Source organism: Theropithecus gelada, chromosome 18 (assembly GCF_003255815.1).
Source record: "Theropithecus gelada isolate Dixy chromosome 18, Tgel_1.0, whole genome shotgun sequence".
NCBI lineage: Eukaryota > Metazoa > Chordata > Mammalia > Primates > Cercopithecidae > Theropithecus > Theropithecus gelada.
In genome coordinates, this window is record NC_037686.1 from 69,584,396 (window position 1) to 69,606,534 (window position 22,139).

Genomic DNA, 22,139 nt, shown 5'->3' on the forward strand with positions numbered 1-22,139 from the left:
TTTAACACCAGTATCCATACACCCTTACAAACGGCAAATGTAAGCATGCATATTTAGACATTCAACACAAACCCATGTCATGCAAACACATGGAGAAAGAAACTTTTTTTTTTTTTTTGAGACAGAGTCTCGCCCTGTTGCCCAGGCTGGAGTGCAGTGGTGCAACCTTGGCCTCCCAGGTTCAAGCGATTCTCTTGCCTCAGCCTCCCAAGTAGCTGGGACTATAGGCACCTGCCACCATACCTGGCTAATTTTTGTATTTTTAGTAGAGATGGGGTTTCACCACGTTGGCCAGGCTGGTCTCGAACTCTTAAGCTCAAGTGGTCTGCCCGCCTTGGCCTCCCAAAGTGCTGGGATTACAGGCGTGAGCCACTGTGCCTGGGCACAGAAGTATGTTTTAATAACATGTTTTAAAGGTTATCTTTGAAAGGTGTTTCATTGTCAAACACTTACACTCGTTGAAAGAAAATAGCTTATATACAGCATTTCTTACTAGAAATATTTCCTACGCGTATGTATGTGTTTTCATCCTTATAATCCTCTCAGTAATTCTATCAGGTGCTTGACTGTGTTTATTTTGGATTTATTGACTTAAGGGCCAGAGGAGACTTCAGAAGTTTCTGTAGATTGTCTGTACATTATGGTACTTGTTAATATTTTCATAACATTTATTGAACAAGCATCTGTGAAAAGATTGTATTTCAGTGGCTTCTTCACTTTTCTCTCCAAATAGCCACATCGATGTGACCAGTGCCCCCAAACATTTAATGTTGAATTCAACCTGACACTTCATAAATGCACTCACAGCGGGGAAGATCCTACCTGCCCTGTGTGTAACAAGAAATTCTCCAGAGTGGCTAGTCTCAAAGCGCATATTATGCTACATGAAAAGGAAGAGGTAATCGTCATCATTTTGCATATACTTTGGTAACTGATTGTTAAAATACATCTGATCATGAGTGAGGAGGATTTTAGGTATAAACTCGTTTTAAAAGCCTTTTGTGTAGATTTCAAGGAGCGAATTGTCATTAGATTTGCCTTGACGCCAGTTGACTGGTAAAACATTTTATTTTCTGGCCCTGTCAGTGCCTTAGGGTAGAGACATTTTAATGTGTAGTGTATTTGAAGGATCAAAATATATCCACATTGGCTGGCAGAGGCTCTTCCTGGCACCTCACCCCCCTCTTTGTAAACACAAACTAACTTTTATATGATTCTGCCGTGGCCAAGAGTAACTTTTCTGCTTCTGAACATGGTAGAATCTCCTTGCTTGCTCCTGGGTCCTCTGACCTTTGAGAATCTGAGGGAAGAGAATCATTTCATGATGGCCCCAAGCAGCTTATACAGCAAAGTGACCACTCCTGGGAGCTCCACAGGCCCGATGTCTAGGACAGCTTTAAGGATGACAGGCCACAGTGCTGGGTTTGGGGGCTGAATCTAAAGTGCCAATGGCTGTTGCTTAAAAAATATGCTCCTCCTTGGTTAGGTGCAGTGGCTCATGCCCGTTAACCCAGCTTTTGGGAAGCTGAGATAGGAAAATTGCTTGTGGCCAGGAGTTTGAAACCAGCCTGGACAACATAGTGAGACCCCATCTCTACAAAACAAAAACAAAAAACAAGAAAAGCTTCTCTAGACTCCCCCTTTGCATTATTACTATAAAAAATTAGGAAGATACAAAAAGTTAAAGGAGAAAGTCATCTCTAACTCTGAGATAATTATTGATAACTATTTGGTATATTTTCTTCCTGACACAGAAAAACACAGTATTGAAATTGCATATTCAGACGATCCCTGACTGAAGATGGTTTAGACTTAATGTTTTTTTTACTTTACGGTGGTGTGAAAGCAAACACATTTCTTAGAAACCTTACTTCTCTTGTGATGTTAGGCAGAGGCAGCGAACTGCAACTCCCTGTCAGCCACACGCTTTTGGCTTGTGATATTTTCAGTTCACCATGGGTTTATCAGGATGTAATCCCATCATAAATCAGGGAGTACCTGTATAAAATTTACATCATGAAAGCTGACTTCACACTTTGTTTTTTTTGAGATGGAGTTTTGCTTTTGTTGCCCAGGGTGGAGTGCAGTGGCACCATCTTAGCTCACTTCAACCTCCGCCTCCCAGGTTCAAGCGATTCTCCTGCCACAGCCTCCCAAGTAGCTGGGATTACAGGCGCCTGCCACCACGCCTGGCTAATTTTTGTATTTTTAGTAGAGATGGGGGTTTTGCCAGGTTCGCCAAGCTGGTCTTGAACTCCTGACCTCAGGTGATCCACCTGCCATGGCCTCCCAAAATGCTGGGATTACAGGTGTGAGCCACTGTGCCTGGCCTGACTTCATACTTTCCACATGATTTTGGGTCCTGTTTTTATCAATGTCTTTAATTTTTATTTTATTTATTTATTTATTTATTTTTTGAGATGGAGTCTTGCTCTGTTGCCAGGCTGGAGTGCAGTGGCACAATCTCGGCTCACTGCAACCTCCGCCTCCTGGGTTCAAGCAATCCTCCTGCCTCAGCCTCCTGAGTAGCTGGGACTACAGGTGCGTGCCACCACACCCAGCTGATTTTTGTACTTTTAGTAGAGACGAGATTTCACCATGTTGGCCAGAACGGTCTCAATCTCTTGACCTCGTTATCTGCCCACCTTGGCCTCCCAAAGTGCTGAGAATACAGGCATGAGCCACTGTGCCCGGCCTAATTTTTATTTTAAAGTGACTTATTTTTATCTCTTAAAATCTTATAATACAAGTAACGCATATTTATTTTGGAAAAACATTAGTAAAGAAGGTAACATTAAAAGCACCCATAGTGGACTTTAACAAAGCTGAACACATAGAAACAGCAGAGTGGTGGTTACCAGAGGCTGGGGGATGGGGGGATTGGGGAGATGTTGGTCAGAGGCCACAATATTTCAGTTAGATGGGAGGAGTAAGTTCAAGAGATCTGTTGTACATCATGGGGACTACATTAGTAAGAATACATTGTATGTTTGAAAATTACTGGCTGGACACAGTGGCTCACGTCTGTAATCCCAGCGCTTTGGGAGGTGGAGGCGGGCAGATCACTTGAGGTCAGGAGTTCAAGACCAGCCTTGCCAACATGGCGAAACCCTGTCTCTACTAAAAATACAAAAATTAGCCAGGCATGGTGGTAGGCACCTATAATCCCAGCTACTCAGGAGACTGAGGTGGGAGAACCACTTGAACCCAGAAGGTGGAGGTTGCAGTGAGCTGAAGATCATGCTACTGCACTCCAGCCTGGGCAACAGAGCAAGACTTTGTCTTTAAAAAAAAAAAAAAAGAAGAAGAAGAAGAAAAAGAAAATTGCTGTGAGAGTGTATTTTAAGTGTTCTCTCCCCAAGAAATCCAAGAAATATGTATGTGAGATAGCGCATGTAAAATAGGTGGATTTAGTCATTCCACAACATATACTTATACCAAAACATCATGTGGTACACCATAAATATGTACAGTTTTACTTATCAATTTAAAAATCAGTTAGTTAAAAAAATTATAAGAAAGAAAACATACTATGTGGAGAGAATACATTTGTGGTATTTCAAACTTTTTTTCTATAACATGCTTTTCTTAATAGTTTATGTTTAAAATAGTTTTTTAAATACAAAAATAGGATTATGTCATTACACAGATTACTTTTGTAACCTACCTTTTTCCATAACGTATTGTAAATACATACTCCCTCTTTTGACTCATCATCAAAGTTATCACTGATTATCAAATATTAATATTTTAAATTATTAAAATCTGCAGTATCTTGGGCAGGTGTGGCAGCTCATGCTTGTAATCCCAGCACTTTGGGAGGCCGAGGCACTTGAGCTCAGGACTTTGAGACTAGCCTGGGCAACATAGACTGTCACTATAAAAAAAAGTCCTCAGCATCTGGATTTAGCATAATAAAATGTAATAATTTTCATCATTGTTTAACATTTACATTGTTTATATTTTTTAATATTATAAGTAATACATCTTTGCATATGAATCTTTTTATGCATCTTTAAATCTTTCCTTAGGATAGATTCCTACAGTTAGATTAATTGAACTAATAAATAAGACTTTTTTCTCCCAAGTTCTTTATAGAATGCCATACGACATTCTAGAAAGTACATGCCAATTTAACACCTTCTCTTGCAGAGTTTAGGAATGCCTGTCTCACTCATCGATAGTGCTATTCACAAATGGCTGTATTTATATTTATATTTATATTTTTATTTTTGGGGGGAGGAGTCGCGTTCTATCCCCCAGGTTGTAGTACAGTGGCGTGATCTCGGCTCACGGCAGCCTCCGCCTCCCAGGTTCAAGCGATTCTCCTGCCTCAGCCTCCCGAGTAGCTGGGATTACAGGCACCCCACCATATCCAGCTAATTTTTGTATTTTTAGTAGAGATGGGGTTTCGCCATGTTGGCCAGGCTTGTTTTGAACTCCTGACCTCAACTGATCTGCCTACCTCAGCCTCCCAGAGTGCTGGGATTACAGGTATGAGCCACTGTGCCCGGCCAGTTTTAATTTCTTAAAAGCAGAAAATGTGTTAAATGGTGTATTAATATATTTTGGAATAAGTCCTACGTGCACACAGTAAGAAATCAAACAGTAGAGAAGGTTATAGAGAGCAAAAAGTTCCATCTCCTTTGGGTTCCTAAGTTCCAGTTTTGCTCCTCAGAAACAACTTTCATTAGCAGTTTCTTCTGTATCCTTCCAGGGACATTTGATGCCTATACAAATCTCCTCTATACCCTTATTAGTCAACTCATAATATTCTGTGCCTTTTCATCAGTTAACTGTGTATCTTAAGTGTAATTCCACATCTGTTAATCGGAGAGCTGTCGCTTTCTTTTAAACAGGTGCATGGTATTATATTGTTTATATGTGTGTCATGATTAGCAAGTCACTGCTGTTAGGTATGTAGGTCATTTCCAGCCTTTTCCAGACAAAGCTATGGTGAGCAAATATTTCTGTCCATGTTTGAGTTCTCAGGATGGGTAGTGTGGTATCCCAGAGGACATTTGGTTATCACTGTTGTGGGGCTGGGCGTGGGTGGGGTGCTTCTGTTATCTCATGAGTAGAGGATGCTGCCGAACACCCTGCAGTGCCCAGCACAGCCTCCATTGCTACGAGTGACCTGGCCCAGAATATCAGTAGTGTGAGGTTGAGGAAACCCTGGGTTAATAGAAATGTGAGGTATATTCCTGGAAATGGAGTTGTTAGGTCAAAGGATATGTGAATTCAAAATTTTGATATTGTCAGATTGTTTTCCAAAGAGATTTTATCATTTTATCCTCCAGCCAATAAATGGTATATAAAATTGCTCATTTCTTCATACCATTTTCTTTCTCTTTAAAAAAATTATTACTTAAAAAAAATAGAAATCAGGTCTCACCATGTTGTCCAGGCTGCTCTTGAACTCCTGGTGTCAAGTAGTGGTTGGATTACAGGCGTGAGACACTGTGCCCATCCCATTTTCTTGCTTTTTTTTTTTTTTTGAGACAGAGTTTTGCACTGTTGCCTAGGCTAGAGTGCAGTGGCACAATCTTAACCCACTGCAACCTCTGCCTCCCGGGTTCAAGCGATTCTTCTGCCTTAGCCTCCTGAGTAGCTGGAATTGCAGGCGCCTGCCACCATGCCCGACTAATTTTTGTATTTTTAGTAGAGATGGGGCCTTGCCACTTTGGCCAGGCTGGTCTCGAATTCCTGACCTCAGGTGATCCACCTGCCTCGGCCTCCCAAAGTGCTGAGATTACAGCCGTGAGCTATTGTACCCGGCCGGCCATATCATTTTCAATACTCTGTTGTAAAAGTTGTCTCCTCCATTCTGGTACTTTAAAGATGGTATGTTTTTGTTTTAATTTATATTTCTTTAATTATGAGTGCAGCTTAGCATCTTTCCATGTTTATTAACCATGAATAATTTTTTTAAAATTTTAATTAAGCAATTTTTTTGCAAGGTGGATGTGTGGGGATTATTGGTCTTATTCTTGCAGACTTGTGTAAAGTATTTACATTCCTGGAAAGTTAGGTTTTTCTGCCTTGCATGACAGAATTCTTTCTTGCTTTCTGGTTTCGTTATTTTTCTCTTCCTGGCAGAAATTTTTAAATTGTGATGAACTCAAATTTTCAATCTGTTCATTTATAGATTCTGGTTCTTGTGGCTTGATTAGAAATGCTTCCCAATTCTAAAAGTATTTTCTAAAATATCCCACACGTCTGGAACATCCCACACGGATCTGCCTGGTACAGATCCTTATACATGCAGAGCAGAACTCGCATGGAAGGCATGCGTCCACACTGATGCTGCAGTGTAGCCTATCCCTGTGGGGCCTCCCCACCTACCCCTAGTTCCCACGTGGACCCCTTCTCTTGCAGGGCCTCCCCAAGTCCCCTCGGTTCCTATGTGGACTCCTTCTCTCGCAGGGCCTCCCCACCTCCCCCCAGTTCCTATGTGGGCTCCTTCTCTTGCAGGCCCTCCCCGCCTCCCCGTAGTTCCTGTGTGGGCTCCTCTCGCAGGGCCTTCCCCCAGTTCCTATGTGGGCTCCTTCTCTCCCAGGACCCGGCGCCTGCCAGCACCAGCATCATCACTCACTCTCTCATCCTGGCTGCTCTGAAGGAGCCGTCTGCTCCACCGGGACCCCCATGATCTTCCTATCCAACAGCCCTCAGGATGTCCACATATCTCAAGCCAGCCACCCGGCCCTGCTTTAGATGGCAGGCATAATTAAATATGGTCTTCCCCCTCTGCCGTGGTTTTGTGAAGTCAGCAGGGTCACCTGCTTCAGTTTGCTGCCATGTAGGACCTCTCCCTTCCCATTCTTATGATTCCAGGCCCTCAGTTAACCGCCCTCCTTCAGGTTACATTATCTGACCAAAAGACACAGTTCAAAGCAGGGGAGAGTGGAGGGCTCGGGGTTTAGCTTTTGAATATGTGGATATTAACCAACTGTTAAAAGTCAAAGTGACATAGGCAGGTACATTTGGAGGAGAGCCTGTCTCCTGCACCCTTGCCTGCCCACTCGCCTCGGCCTTTCCTGGGCTGCCTTCCTGCTTTTCTAGTGTATCTCTGCTTTGTCTCTCTTTGTAATGAGAAGCAAATGTTTGTATATTATTTTCTTTTTCTGGCTTATCATAACATGTAAAATTTAGAATTTTATATAGTTAAATATAGGCTGATATTTTTATTGTACTAAATATTTAGATTCAGGGGAGAACTGAACATGTTTATAATGTTCAATCTTTATGAGAACACGAAATGTGAAAACATCAGTGATGTTTGATTACTATGGATTCAGTACACTTTTTACATTTCTTAAGTATTTTAAGATCCTAATGATACTGTGTAGGGAGGTGTTTTGGCCATATGTTGTGTGTTACTTGCCTGTAGGAAGACGATGCATTTGTATGTGTTAGTTTTCCCTGCCATCCTTCCTGATTCTCTATGCAGCCTCATCTACACATAATAATTGGGTAATAAGTTTTTGATTCTGTGTTGTTCGCAACTAGCATATGCGCAGTTTTTTTAAAAAATCACCCTTGTATCATTTATTTGTTTTCATAGTGTGTAGTGATGGCATATTCACCTAGCTTTTTATTTTGAAAAATTCCAAAGTGAAGATTTGAAATAATAGTACAATGGATATTTGTATAACCTTTTCCTGGACTCACCAATTGATAAATTTGTCAGATCTCATCTCCCTCCTTCTCCCTTTTTTGAACAATTTTCGAGTAAGCTACAGATTTCACATTATTTTACCACTAAGTACTTCAGGATGTAGCCCCTAAAAACACAGACAGTTTTCTTTATTTCACAAAACAGTGATCACAGTTTAACATTGCTGTAATATCCATTTTCAGAGGTCCCTATCTGGAGGGGAAAATAGTGACATTTTACAAGGGAGCAGTTAGTTTTGAACGGATGAGAGACTTCTCTTTTGACCCTGGAAGAAGTGGAAGAGGGCTCAGGTGGACGCGGGTGCAGGTGGAGGAGGAAGGGGGAGAGGGCTCAGGTGGAGGCGGGTGCAGGTGGAGGAGGAAGGGGGAGAGGGCTCAGGTGGAGGCGGGTGCAGGTGGAGGAGGAAGGGGGAGAGGGCTCAGGTGGAGGCGGAATTGGAGCAGCTCCTGGTATGTCTCGCACGTGTTCCCAGCCTTCCTCAGACTGTGCTTTCTTAGTGTCTCATGAAGTTTTTCATAGACTTTCAGGCAGAACCCAAGGGTCTGTGTATTAACCAGTTAGATCTGTATGATCTAGTAAGTATTTGTCTTAATAACTTAATGGTTATTTGAAAGACCAACCCAGGTGTGTTGGGTACTGCACAGCCTCTATATCCTTGCGTTTCCTATTTGCAATCATTTTCACATTGATTTTGGAGTTTTCTGTTCCACATGATTCTTCACTCCATCTTTGATCTCTAACCACAGCAACCGCGGAAACTTAGCTTCACAAAGACATGATGTTATTGAAACTGAAGTACTTCAATCTAGTTTCTGGGTGTCATTGGACAGCATGGAGCACCGCCGTTTTCCTTGAACGTGTGACCTATTCCTGGGCCTCCTCATAAGCTTGTCATGGTGCACTGCGGTGCCTCAGTTCATGGGCTGGGGCTGAGGCCTTAGACCCCACGTTTCTCTGGGAAATGGAAACATTACTGTCTTCACCAAAAACATGGGGTGGCCTGAGGCATCTAGAGATCTGCATGGGAGGCCTATTTTGGGAAATGGGAGCAGAGCCTGAGTGGGGCACATCCGTGGGCAGCCCCGGGAGCTGAGAGCCCATCTGGTTGTGGAGTCTGGGCTGGGCGGGGGCGGGGGGGTGGTCTCCTTTCCACTGCTCAGCCGCTGGGAGGAGTGGAGATGGTGGTTTGCCTGGAGGTGAGGGCTTCTGAAGCGTGTGATCTGGAATAGCAAAGGAGTCAGGGCCGTGAGAACGTTGGCGGGAGAGCTGAAATGTTGAGCCGTGTGGTCTAGGCAGAGAGGTGAAACTGGAGGGATGTGTGTGAATCCTCTGTTAGGGTGACACAGGTGGGTAAAGGTGGTTGAAGAGTCTGTGCACACCACACGCTCTGGGTGGCCCAACCCGAGGATGACATGAAGGGTAAAGATATACCTCTAAGGCTACACCCATCTAATGGGGTCCCCAGAACAGCGAGCTTTGCCGTTTTCCATCCTGAAGTTCCTTCAGATGTGCCTTTTAATAATTCACTGTGATTTCCTCCGTAACTGGAAAGAGAAACAACTGTCATCTGTCATTTGCAGATGTTCTAAAGTATTTATACCTTATTTTGAAAACCTTCCCTTCGTCCTGTTTTCTCTTCCACAGACGGGCCAGGTTCTTGTCCATATCACTTCCCATAGTGGTGCTCACATTCTTTGCTGTTTGCTTCAGTCCCTGCTTCTGCTGTTGTGTAGTTTTGTTAGGCCGTGGTGTCCTGAGTAGGACCACATCATCTGAACTTTGTGCAGCCTACTCTCATCCGAACCCTCAGTTCTGTTTGTAAAACTCCAGCTCCCTTCGTCTCTCGCTGTTGTGGTTGTAAGAACTTACACATTCCTTAGCTTCTGACTCCTTTTTAAATTTTTTTGAAAAGACTTTGGGAAATACTGTGTTTTCTGAAATTGCTTGACTTTACATTTCTGTTACTACTCACCCCTGCTTCTGGTTTCTCCCTTCAGCACACAGCAGGCTGCTTTGATTAATACGTGATAACAGGAGAAGAAAGCAGGGAAGAGTCATGGACGAGGCTTTGCTGAACTCTGGCATGAAGCTGGTGAGGGAGCTGTGAGGATGCTTCACTTCTTCCTTGGCACTGCGTGTCTGTGCTGCCAGAGGAAGGGTTCTGGAAGTTGGGCTGTCATATTCAGCCACCTGACCTTAGCAACCTCATACTGAGCTCAAGACTTACATGAGCAGAGGGGAAAAAGGCCTCACTGTGCTTGTTCTATAATAACATGTTACAATATGTTGGCTCTCTTTTTTCCTACCGTTGTGTCAGCGCTTAGGTCAGGGTTTGTGACTGTGCCTTACCTGGCAGCCTGGCGTATGTGGTACAGAGCTGGTAGGGCAGCCCTGCCCTCAGGCTTGTCTAGCATTTTCATTTGCTATCTCTGTGAGTTCTTTGCTTCTGTCGCATAGTTTACAGTGGGAACGGGAGGAGGAATGTGCACTGCTTCTCTTTAAAGGTATGATCCGGAAGATGCATTTCAGTCCTGCTTACATCCAGTTGGGTAGAACGTAGTCATCACGCCAGTGATCTAGTGGTTGGAGCGGCCCCCAAATAGTGCTGAGCTGATTAACTGTGTGCTCAGCCAGTAAGTCTATTATTGCGTAAGAAAAGAAGAATCAGTATTGGAGCACAGTTACAAGTCTTTTCCTATATGTCAAAATAATACATTCCTCGCTGCGTTTGCATTTTGTGTTTGGTTTTTCAGTTAATTGATTTGAATATGGCATATTAATAGTAACTAGAGGGATAATTTCTGACCTTCAGTTGTATTTAAAAATAACCTCTAAGGTCCCAGCCACGATGGAGCAGCTTCCTTCTCCTAGGGGTCCCCCGTATCACTTATTGTCGTTAGAGATAACCAGCCAGCAGGCACAGAACGACTCTGAAAGGCATCAGAGGTGGCGGACAGTTGGAGGGACTAGAATAACGTGGCCGTCAGCAACCTGGTTTTGTTTGTTTTTTTTTTTTTTTTGAGACAGAGTTTCTCTCTTGTTGCCCAGGCTGGAGTGCAGTGGCACCATCCGGATTACTGCAAGCTCTGCCTCCTGGGTTCAAGCAATTCTCCTGCCTCAGCCTCCAGAGTAGCTGGGACTACAGGCGCCGCCACCACGTCTGGCTAGTTTTTGTATTTTTAGTAGACAGGGTTTCACCGTGTTAGCCAGGATGGTCTCGATCTCCTGACCTCGTGATCCGCCCGCCTCGGCCTCCCAAAGTCCTGGGATTACAGGCATGAGCCACCGTGCCTGGCCTGCGTTTCTTTTTTTCCTCCCAGACACCTGGACAGGGTGTTGAAGAAGCCTGCAGCCTTCTGCCAACAAGCAGAGAAGAAAAACACTCCAAGAAAAGCTGGTTTCCCTTAGCCAGTACTGGGAAAAGATTGATCCAACAGAATAGAAAATCTTTTTATGGTATTTATTCAGTTCCAGTGAAATGCCAACTGAAAAGCTGCTTGGCGGAGCTGAATGCGGCATTGAACTTCTACCCCATTCTGCCCCCATCCTCTGGGAGCTGGCAGCACTTCGATTTCCCGTTGGGCCCAAGCAGGAGCTAACTTTGCATCCAGGAGGGGGATTCTCCTGGCAGAGGGAGGAGACACCCAGAATTCCCCTCCCAGCGTGTGGGCAGAGTCTGTCTGGAAGCCCGCCTCCCATCCTCCCTTAGCAGAAGCAGGCAATGTTCTGATTCTCCCTCTAGAGTGTGTCAGTGGGTCCAGTAAGGAGCTGGGCTTCCCTACCCATCAGTGATGAGATGGAACCATGCAAGACGGACAAGTCTGCTCTGTGCTTTCCTCCCCCCTGGGGTCAGTGGAGCTCTGCGAAGTGGGTCTCCACTGCTGCTGGTCCTTACACTGCATCTGAACAGGGCAGCTGCTGGTGAAAGGAGAGCCCGAGAACTGGTCCCACAGTTTAACACCCAAAGTGTCCAGGACACAGACACGAGCCAGCACAGTCCCGACTGGAACAAGGAAAGAGCGATACCAACATGAAGAGGGCCTGGACATTGGAATTATCTGACAAGTACTTTAAAGCAGCTGTCAAGAAAATGCTTTATGAGTTTTGAAACAAATGAAAAAACGGAAGAAAGAAATAGAAGAAAGAACCAAAGTGAAATTATAGAACTGAAAAATCCCATGATTGAACTAAAGAACTCGGTAGAAGGGCTCCCTGGTGGACCAGAGAGGACAGAAGAGAATCAGAGGAGAACCTGAAGATAGAGCAGCAGGAATGACCTCGGCTGAGCAACAGAGAAGAACTAGAAAAATTAATAGGGTCTCAGGGAACTTGGGGACAATAACAGAAAATTCTACATTTGTATCATGGTCATCACAGAAGGATAGGAGACAGAGTGTGGGGCTGGAAATGTATTAGAAGAAATAATGGCTGAAAATGACCTAGATTTGGTAAAAGTCATAACTCACAGATTTAAGAATTCAAAACAGGATAAACCCAAAGAAATACACACCAAGGCATATCATAATCAAACATTTGAAAACTAAACCTAAGAAAAAAAATCTTGTGAGAGACTAGAGAGAAATGATCTTTTGTTTACAGAAGAACACCAATTCAGGTGACAGTGAATTTCTCATCTGCCTCCATGGAAGCTAAAAGAAAATAGCGGCCGGGCGCGGTGGCTCAAGCCTGTAATCCCAGCACTTTGGGAGGCCGAGACGGGCGGATCACGAGGTCAGGAGATCGAGACCATCCTGGCTAACCTGGTGAAACTCCGTCTCTACTAAAAAGTACAAAAAACCAGCCGGGCGAGGTGGCGGGCGCCTGTAGTCTCAGCTACTCGGGAGGCTGAGGCAGGAGAATGGCGTAAACCCGGGAGGCGGAGCTTGTAGTGAGCTGAGATCTCTGGCCACTGCACTCCAGCCTGGGCGACAGAGCGAGACTCCGTCTCAAAAAAAAAAAAAAAAAAAAAAATAGCAAAAAAATTTTCAATTGCTGAAAGAAAATAATTATCAATTACAAATTCTTTTTTTTTTTTTTAATTAGAGATGGAGTCTTGCTGTGTTGCCCAGGCTGGTCTCAAACTCATGGGCTCAAGCGATCCTCCTACCTCTGCCTCCAAAGTCCTGGGATTACACGTGTGAGCCACCATGCCTGGCTACAAATTCTGTATGCGGTAAAATGTCCTTCAGGAACGAAGGTGAAATAAAGACTTTCTTAGATGAAGGAAAACAAACTTGTTAGCAGACTTACCCTTAAAGAATCACTAAAAGAAGTTCTCCAGACAGAAAGAAAATGACACCAGAAGGAGGCTTGGAACTTCAGAAAAGAAAGAAGAATGGTGTGGTGGTTAATTTTCTGTGTGAATGTGGAGAGTGTTTTTGGATGAGATTAACATTTAAACCATCGAGTAAGCAGATTGCCCCCCATGACGTGAGTGAGCCTCCTTCAGTCAGACCTGAATAGAATGAAAGACTGACTTCACCAAGTGAGAGGGATTCTCCCGCAGGTGGCCTTTGGATGTCACTTACATTATCAGCTCTCCTAGGTCTCCATCTGCCATCCCACACTGCAGATGTAGGGCTTGTCAGCCTCCATAATCATGAGAGCCAGTTTCTTACAATAAATACGTTTTTTGTTTGTTTGTTTTTTGAGACAGCGTCTCACTCTGTTGCGGAGGCTGGAGTGCAGTGGCACTGTGTCGGCTCACTGCAGCCTCCGTCTCCTGGATTCAAGCAATTCTCCTGCCTCAGCCTCCCGAGTAGCTGGGATTACAGGCGTCCACCACCACGCCCAGCTAGTTTTTATATTTTTAGTAGAGATGGGGTTTCGCCATGTTGGCCAGGCTGGTCTTGAACTCCTGACCTCAGGTGATCCGCCTGCCTTGGCCTCCCAAAGTGCTGGGATTACAGGCGTGAGCCACCGCGCCTGGCCAACAAATATGTACACACACACAAACACGCACCTGCGTTCTCTTTGTTCTGTTTCTCTGGAAAACCCTAATACAAAAAGAATGAGTAAGAATACAAAATTGGGGTGAGTATAATACAATGTTCTTCTCCTTATGAATTCTTAAATCATAGTTAATGGTCAAAGCAGAAATTATCATCTGGTGTGCTCAGTGTACGTGGAGGAAATACTCAGGACAGTGATATTTAAAGAGGGAAAGGGTGCAAGACTCTGAATGGAAAAAAGGTTTTCTGTACTTCTCTCAAGGTGGTAAAATGTCGATGCCAGTAGATTGTGATAAGTTCCGTATGTATAATCCTACCTAGAACCATCTCCAAGAATGCTGTACGAAGCAATGTACTAAAAAATACTACTAATAAATCAAAATGAATTCTAAGAAATTCCAAAAAGTAATCCAGGAAGGGAAGAAGAGAAGCAGAGGAAAAGAAACATGAACGAACAACAAATAATGACAGACTTCAGATACCAATAATTATTTTAAATGTAAGTACGTGAATTAAAAGACATTGCTGGCCAGGCACGGTGGCTCATACCTGTAATCCCAGCACTTTGGGAGGCCGAGGTGGGTGGGTCACCTGAGGTCAGGAGTTTGAGACCAGCCTGGCCAACATGGTGAAACCCCATCTCTACTAAAAATACAAAAATCAGCTGGGCGTTGTGGCGGATGCATGTAACCCCAGTTACTCGGGAGGATGAGGCAGGAGAATTGCTTGAACCCGGGAGGTGGAGGTTGCAGTGAGCTGAGATCACGCCATTGCACTCCAGCCTGGGCAATGAAGTGAAACTCCATGAAACAAAACAAAACAAACCTCTCATATGATCTAACAATACATTGTCTCCAAGAAACTTACTCCGAACATAAAATGGCCCAGCACAGTTCCTGGCAGGCAGAGAATTCAACTAGTGACAGCTGTTGGAATTATTGCTTTTTAAACTATTCACCACTTAGGACAGTCAGAGAGCCTTCTGAAGAAAGCTGCTCCGTTTGGTAGAAAGTGCAGGTGCATCGAGGTCTGGGGGAGCGACTGTTGCTCCTTCAGTGAGATTGAAGATGAGGTGAGATGAAAGTCGGCGAAGCACCCAGCAGTTTGTTGGGTGCAAACAGTATTGGGGGTACCAGTGCAGGGTCCCCTGAAAACTTGGAAATAGGACTAAAATTGCTTTCTAAGGGTTAAACTCTGAAATGATCAACATTGGATTGTAGTAGTAAAAAGTTAGAGTTAAAATGGGTGCATTTGTTATATGTAAAGTATGCCTTATTAAAATTGGTTTAAAAAATAACTTGTAAACATGTCTTCTTATATGTACTTAGGAACTATAATTAACTTTTTAGTTTAAGGTGTTCCATTTTTAAGTTTTTACTTTCAGAACACCGAAATCTAATTTTTAGTTACTGCCCTATTGAGATTTATAGTCTAAAACTCATAGTGATCACTCCTCTGTCCAAATAAATCTCAAACCCAGAAGAGTAAACCAGAAAAATTACTGTAGTTTTTAAATCACTTAGGAATTTTTCTTAAAGTCACATAATTATTGAAGGTCACATTATTTTTTGAGTAAATCACTTCCTTTAAGGGGTGTTATAGAATGTTTGGAGAAACAACGCGTGCATGCCCACACACACTCACACAAACAGCTTTCTCACGGAAGACATTGTTCACATTTATTGATCATCTCAGTAGCACGTACAAATGAATAGTGATGGATCAGGTTCTATAAGTGTTGAGAGAAGAGCAGCGTTTTGTGGGGTGGGTTTTGGGTTTATTTTGTGTGTTGAGCAGTACCTGAGGTCAGCAGAAGCACACTGCACTAGGAAAAGAAGCATGGCTTCTGAGAAGGCCAGGACAGGGGACAGGATGATGATGTGGTGGGGATCTGAGAAAGGGAAAATCCCACACACGCAGAGTCTGGTGAACACATGCTGCCATCCTAGGGCTGGGGGTGGACAGGAAAGCAGCCTTGAGGCAGTCAGTACCTAGCATTGCACACTCTGGTCTTTTAGAGATGATCATATCTTCAGCAAGGTGGAGACAGATTAAAATGCCATGCATTTCTCTTGATGATTTCCTGTGGCCACTTAGCATCATGAGAATTACCCCAGGACAGCCTCTGCTTCTAGGTGAGAGACATGATGTTAACTCTGTATGGAGAATACAATGAGCGGAAGGCCTGTTGTCCTAGTGGCCTGTGACTATACATGGGGTGGTGTTCTCCTTGTGGAAGACTTCCTTAAGTGTTGCCAGGGCGGGCAGGGGGAAGGAGGAGCATCCTGGCTCTTTTTGGCTTACAGGAGAGAAAGCAGAAAGACAGTGATGTAGCCGTCTGTAAGCTGTCAGGTCTTGGCTTTGGCCTGGGAGGTGCTGGATCCTGCTTACACCATCTGAGTACGTTGTGCGTAAACTGGGGTTGTAACTCAGACAGATCCAACAAATGCCTGAGTAATATCCATGTAGATATCCCTGAAACACATGAATCAGATCATCTGGTAAAAGAGTAAGTGAAAAGAGGGTGGATGTGAACCAGGGCAGTAACAGTACAGAGAGGAGTGGGCTGCGAGGGGTTTTGTGATGTGATTTTGAGACAGGAGGCGCAGTGGAGAATCATTGGTAATGAAAGCTGTGCATTTTCTTTTGCCATATGCATTCAGGACTGCAGACTTTTTTTTTTTTTTAAAGAGCTGTGTCAAATTATGATAGTTTTTTTTGTGGGGAGTTTCCTAGAACAAATTTTCTTTTATCAAGTCACTAAAAATCTAATAGTTTATTATTTCCTTAAATTATTATACAATAATACTACTTTAAAGTTATTTACATGATTTTTTGATTTCTCAAAATATTTCACTTTTCTTTGTCTTTTTCTGCAGTATAACTAGAGGTAGTATCAATTAACAGCCTCATTTTAATGAGGTTTACAAACATTTATTTACAAGACTAGTATGTGCAGATTAGAAAAAAGTCTGATAGAAAAAATCAGTGTATTTTATTTGGAAATAACAGTTTATGCTCATTGACGGGTCATGTTTTCTCATGTCTGGACAGTTCATTTTGAGGATCATTTCAGTAAATACTGTAATTGTGTGATGGAACTCCAAATGAGTGAGCTGAAATTTGTACTAAGTCAGCAATGGCTACTGATGAAGTAATTATTGAGTACTCACTCTAGGCCACGCACAGTCAGCGTCTTACATGTGTCGTTTTATCTAACCTTGTAACAGCCCTGTGAGGGCAGGGGTTACTGTTATCCCTGCTTCATAGGCTCAGGGTGGGCAGCACACCCAAACTGGCAGGTTAGCTAGTGATTGGCAGCCTTAAGGTGAATCTAGACCCAGCTGTAGAACATCTAGACCAGCATCATCTAAGTGAAAGATGAGTAATTTTAAATTTTCTAGTAGCTACATTTTTAAAAGAAAAAAAAACCCAAACAGGTGAAATAAATTTTAATATATTTATTAAAATATGTCCAAAATATGAACTCAAATGTTAAAGATTACTGAGCTATCATTCTTGTATTTTTGCTCAGAGTGTTTGAACTCCCGTGTGTGTGTGTTCTGCAGTTACCCCATGCCTCGGTTCAGAGGGTCCCTCGTTCACAAGCTCAGTAAGCCAGGCCACAGCCTGGGCTCTGCTCTGCCTTTAAACCAAGTGAGACAGTGACGCGATCTGTCTATTAAAAACTTGAAAGCTGTCATTTTGTTTCAAGGTCGTCTCTTAAACCATAATCTTAGTTTGAATTCTTTCCTGACCCCGTGTAGTGCTGAGGTCATCCTACTTCTCTAAAGTGCTCACAGAATAGGCAGACCAGTGCCATTACCCAATACCAGTTCAAAACAGAACTCATTTTGCTCAAAAATTGTGTCGCTCTCTCACCCTTTTCCCAATGTTTCCATCTTTTTCTTCCAATAAAGAAATGATTTTTGTATATTCAAATACATTTTTGAGAGGTGAAAGTGATGCTTGTTCCAGAGGAAAGTATTAGATCAAAACCAAGATTAGAGGGACCAAGTAGTTTTCATTTAATTTGTGTGTTTACTGTTGATCATACCAGTTCTTTGAAGAAGGAGTGGTTTTGAAAGGTTTGCTCTGCTCACCCATGGGTTTTCTGTTCCAGAATCTCATCTGTTCTGAGTGTGGGGATGAGTTTACTCTGCAGAGTCAGCTGGCCGTGCACATGGAGGAGCACCGCCAGGAGCTGGCTGGAACCCGGCAGCATGCCTGCAAGGCCTGCAAGAAAGAGTTCGAGACCTCCTCGGAGCTGAAGGAACACATGAAGACTCATTACAAAATTAGGTAATATGAGTTATTACATGGGCTTGGTCAAAAATCCATCTAATATGTTAAAAGCTGGTGTACTTTGCTATGACCCAGTAGAAATACTTGCAGCAAGAACCCAGCAAAGTGGAACCCCACAGATAATTTGTTGTTAGAATGTCTTTTATAACATGCACGGTGCATCCTACACATTAATGAATAGCGTCAGGCTATGTGAGTAGAAGTGTTTACCTAGTATTATAATGTTGAAAGCTGTAGAACAGGGTACTGGCAATACATGTTTATAGGTAGGTAACAAAATATGTAAACTAGACTCACAAGGGTTTAATTAGTACTCCTTTTAATAAATTAGTTTGTAGTACCCAGCTGTTAAAACTCATATGTGCCTGACACCGTTCTTAGCGTGTGTATAAACAGAACCTCATTTCATCATTACAAATGACCCTGTTAGGCCAGAGTACTTTTACGTTCCCATTTTGCAGATGAGAAAACCAAGATTAGAGGGACCAAGTAGTTTCATGAGATTTTGTGGCTTATAAGTCAGGAGTTTGAAATTTAAACCCTAATAGTCTGATTTTAGCGCTCATAATCTTAACAACTGACTATATTTGAATGCATTTATACATTTATTCTTATTCAAACTTAACATGTTTTTAAAAAATTTATATTTTACCTGATTCCTGATAATATATATTTTTACTGATATTTCTGTTTCTTAATAAAGTGAAATAAAATATTCTTCCTGGCCCTTTTGCTCAAGTTAGCTAATGGTGATAATCAGTTTTCACACTAATTTAGCTTTCTCCAACAAACTCTAAAAGGCAGTATCAGGCCAGGCACAGTAGCTCACGCTTGTAATCCCAGCACTTTGGGAGGCCAGGGCAGGCAGATCACCTGAGGTCAGGAGTTTGAGACCAGCCTGGCCAACATGGTGAAACCCCATACCTACTAAAAATACAAAAATTAGCCAGGTATGGTGGCACATGCCTGTAGTCCCAGCTACTCGGGAGGCTGAGGCAGGGGAATTGCTTGTACTCAGAAGGTGGAAGTTGCAGTGGGCCGAGATCGTGCCACTGCACTCCAGCCTGGGCGACAGAGTGAGACTCTGTCTCTAAAAATAAAATAAAGGCAGTATCGATCATCATTTTAACTACTATATTATCAATTTAGCTTGCCATCCTTCTAAGCTGCAATGTTTAGGAAATATCTGTACTTTTTAACAACAAGAAGTCCTGTGGCAGTTGATTAACACAGTTTATAAAATGCCTGAAGACTCTGATGTATGTTTATCCTCTTAGACATTGTGTTTGAGAAATGTGGACTGGACGTCCACAGGATCAGCTGTCTCCTGTCTTTCTTTTTCATTTTGCCTCTTGTTGACTAATGTGGTATGCACCTAATACTTTATGATTTCAGTGATTTTTTTTTTCTTTTTTCCCCAGCCAATTGGATGGTAATTTCAGTGATTTTTTAAATCCCCAAATATAATAATACATGGTCTCTATACATTCCAGATTTTTATTCTGATGAGGCTTTGACACAGGCATTTTTGATGTTTCCTTGGAGGTTTGAAAGATGATTGAAAATGTTTAGGTGCTTGTGGCACTTAGACAGTTCTGGCTTCTAGGTCTTTCCAGACTGAGTGGCAAACCAGACAGACGAAGCCTCGCCCTCACAGAACTGCCCTTTAGTCGGGAGATAGGCAGTGACCAAGTGAGTGGGTTAGTCAGTACCACAGTTTCAGATAGTGGTGCGTGTCAAGAAAGGAGGACAGTGGGATGGCTGTGTGCAGTGTGGCTGAGGGAGACTGGGGAGGCGGCTATACTGCGTGGGCCTTTCTGAGTGGGGCTTTTGGAAGGAGACTGGGGTGAGGAGCAGGGAGCCCTGCAGCCTTAGGGGCCGTGCCTTTCAGGCTGAGGGAGTGCGTTGGTGGAAGCAGTGAGCCTCCCTGGTGTGAGAAGCAGTAAGGTGGCTGGCGTGAGGGTTGGTGGAAGCAGAGCCTCCCTGGTGTGAGAGGCAGGAAGGTGGCTGGTGTGAGAGGCAGGAAGGTGACTGGCGTGAGGGTTGGTGGAAGCAGAGCCTCCCTGGTGTGAGAAGCAGGAAGGTGGCTGGTGTGAGAGGCAGGAAGGTGGCTGGGGTGAGGAGAGCCTGCCTGGCGGGGCTGGGGATGTGCATTTCCTATGAGTGGGACGGGAGCCCTTGGAGGGTTTTGCACAAAGGGAATGGCATGACCAGACTTTTGGATGGCACTGGGCCTGGTGTGTGGGCAGGAGTCAAAAGCAGGGAGACCTTTTTGGAGGCTGTGGAAGCAGTGCACTGGAGAGCCGAACCCGTTCTGAGGCCGTGATGGTGGCTGGAGGGTGGAGAGTCGTGTCCACATTTGTGGGTGTTTCAGAGTAAGACCGGCAGCTTTTGGAGATGGACTAGAAAAATCCAGCGGGACTCTTGAGACTTAAACTTGAGCAAGAGGGAGCTTTCATGTCTTGACATGGAAAGGAGCAGGTTGGGAATCAATGAAGAGTTCTGTTTTGGACACTACCCACAAGGCAATGCCAAGCGAGAGTTGGCTGTCCAGGGCTGGAGCCAGAGGAGGAGGCAGAGTTGCTGGAGGCAGGAGTCTGGACGTCATTGGTGTGCAGATGGTAATGAGAGCAAGAGACTGGAGGAGATGGTGTAGGTCAGGTGTCAGTGTAGAAATTATACCCGTAGCATCTTTGTTTCTGATCATCACAGGTAAAGTTTTGTCTAGAAGAGACATTTTGCTCCCCCACCCCAATTTCAGTTTTTGACCGAAAAAACCACGTTTTTTTTTCATCAAAAATAGAGAAAAATGAGTTTTATGATTTTTAAAACTAACGCATATACACACAGACACATACATATATGTGATTGATTTATTAAAACAGGTTCTGATGACTAGTTAGTCAAATTTTCTGGTAGGATTTTCATTTTGACTTTATGTTACAAGGTACAAGGGAGACGTCTTACTGTGTATTTTGCCCCCCTTTATTACACTAGGGTATCAAGTACAAGGTCTTATAACCGGAACATCGACAGAAGTGGATTCACGTATTCATGTCCGCACTGTGGAAAGACGTTTCAAAAGCCAAGCCAGTTAACGCGACACATTAGGATACACACAGGTATGAAAGCACGAGCTTCTGGGTGACTGACTGTGGCTTGAAGGGAAGAACAGGTGCCTTTGTGCTAGCTCGACTTGGAATCTGATCCCAGCTTTCCCATAGTTTGCTGGGTAATCTTGCTGAAATTAGTTATTCTTTGTGTTATTTTATTTCCTCACTTGAAAAATGTGGCTCTTTTATCTGTATATAGTTGTCCTAAATTATAAATAAAAAATGTGCGTAGTGCTCATTGAAAAGGGCTTGATACATGGTAGGCTGTTAATAATTTGGGGTTGATATTACTGTTATTATTATTGGTATGGTATTTATTTATTCCCTCATTTATTTTTACTGTGTGTCAGATATTACACTGTGCTAATTAGAGCTAAATTAACAAGGAAAGACCGGATGTGGTGGCTCACATCTGTAATCCCAGCACTTTGGGAAGCTGAGGTGAGGGGATCTCTTCAGGCCAGGAGTTCAAGACTAGCACAGGCAACATAGTGAGATCCTGTCTTTACAAAAAATAAAAAACGTAGCCAGGCGTGTTAGCACCCACCTGTAGCCCTGAGGCGGGAGGATTGCTTGAGCCTGAGAGTTTGAGGCTGCAGTGAGCTATGATCGTGCCATTGCACTCCAGCCTGGGCGACACAGCAAGAAGGCCCTGACTCTTAAAAATAATAAAATTAAAACCAAATAAAATAAAAAACAAGAAAGCAGTGGATTTTCATATTCTTTTGTAATTTTGCCTTCACTAAGCTGTGAAACATTGAATAATAAAACTTTCTTTCTCCATGCCTTATCTTGTTCATTAGTTTTGCTTGAATGTTTGAAAGTGAGTACAGCATTCATAGCTGAATGCTCTTTGCCATCTTGTAAAGAGCAGCCCGTTTATAATATTGTATTAGTACCACACATGATCTCCAGGGAAGGAAAAAGGAAAATTGTACAAATATTTTTAGTATTTGAGATTTGCAATTAAAATGATCCGTGCTTTGTCATTTTGTTTTCTTCTGTATTTCTTGATTTGGTTTTCTTTTATAGTGACAAAGTAAAAAATCTCACAGCTATTTTGCTTGGCTGCTATTGTTTGTCAATCAGTTC

The 22,139-nt window shown here is 43.2% G+C and overlaps 1 protein-coding gene across 1 annotated transcript in view; it reads left to right on the forward strand.

The window, feature by feature from the left end:
• ZNF236 (zinc finger protein 236) overlaps positions 1 to 22,139 on the forward strand; it is a 146,393-nt gene that overhangs the window by 25,303 nt on the left and 98,951 nt on the right. The window contains exons 3-5 of the mRNA XM_025365657.1: positions 734 to 898; positions 17,753 to 17,931; positions 20,932 to 21,056. Of these exons, the coding sequence (XP_025221442.1) occupies positions 734 to 898; positions 17,753 to 17,931; positions 20,932 to 21,056 (469 nt within the window). The remainder of the gene's footprint in view (positions 1 to 733; positions 899 to 17,752; positions 17,932 to 20,931; positions 21,057 to 22,139) is intronic.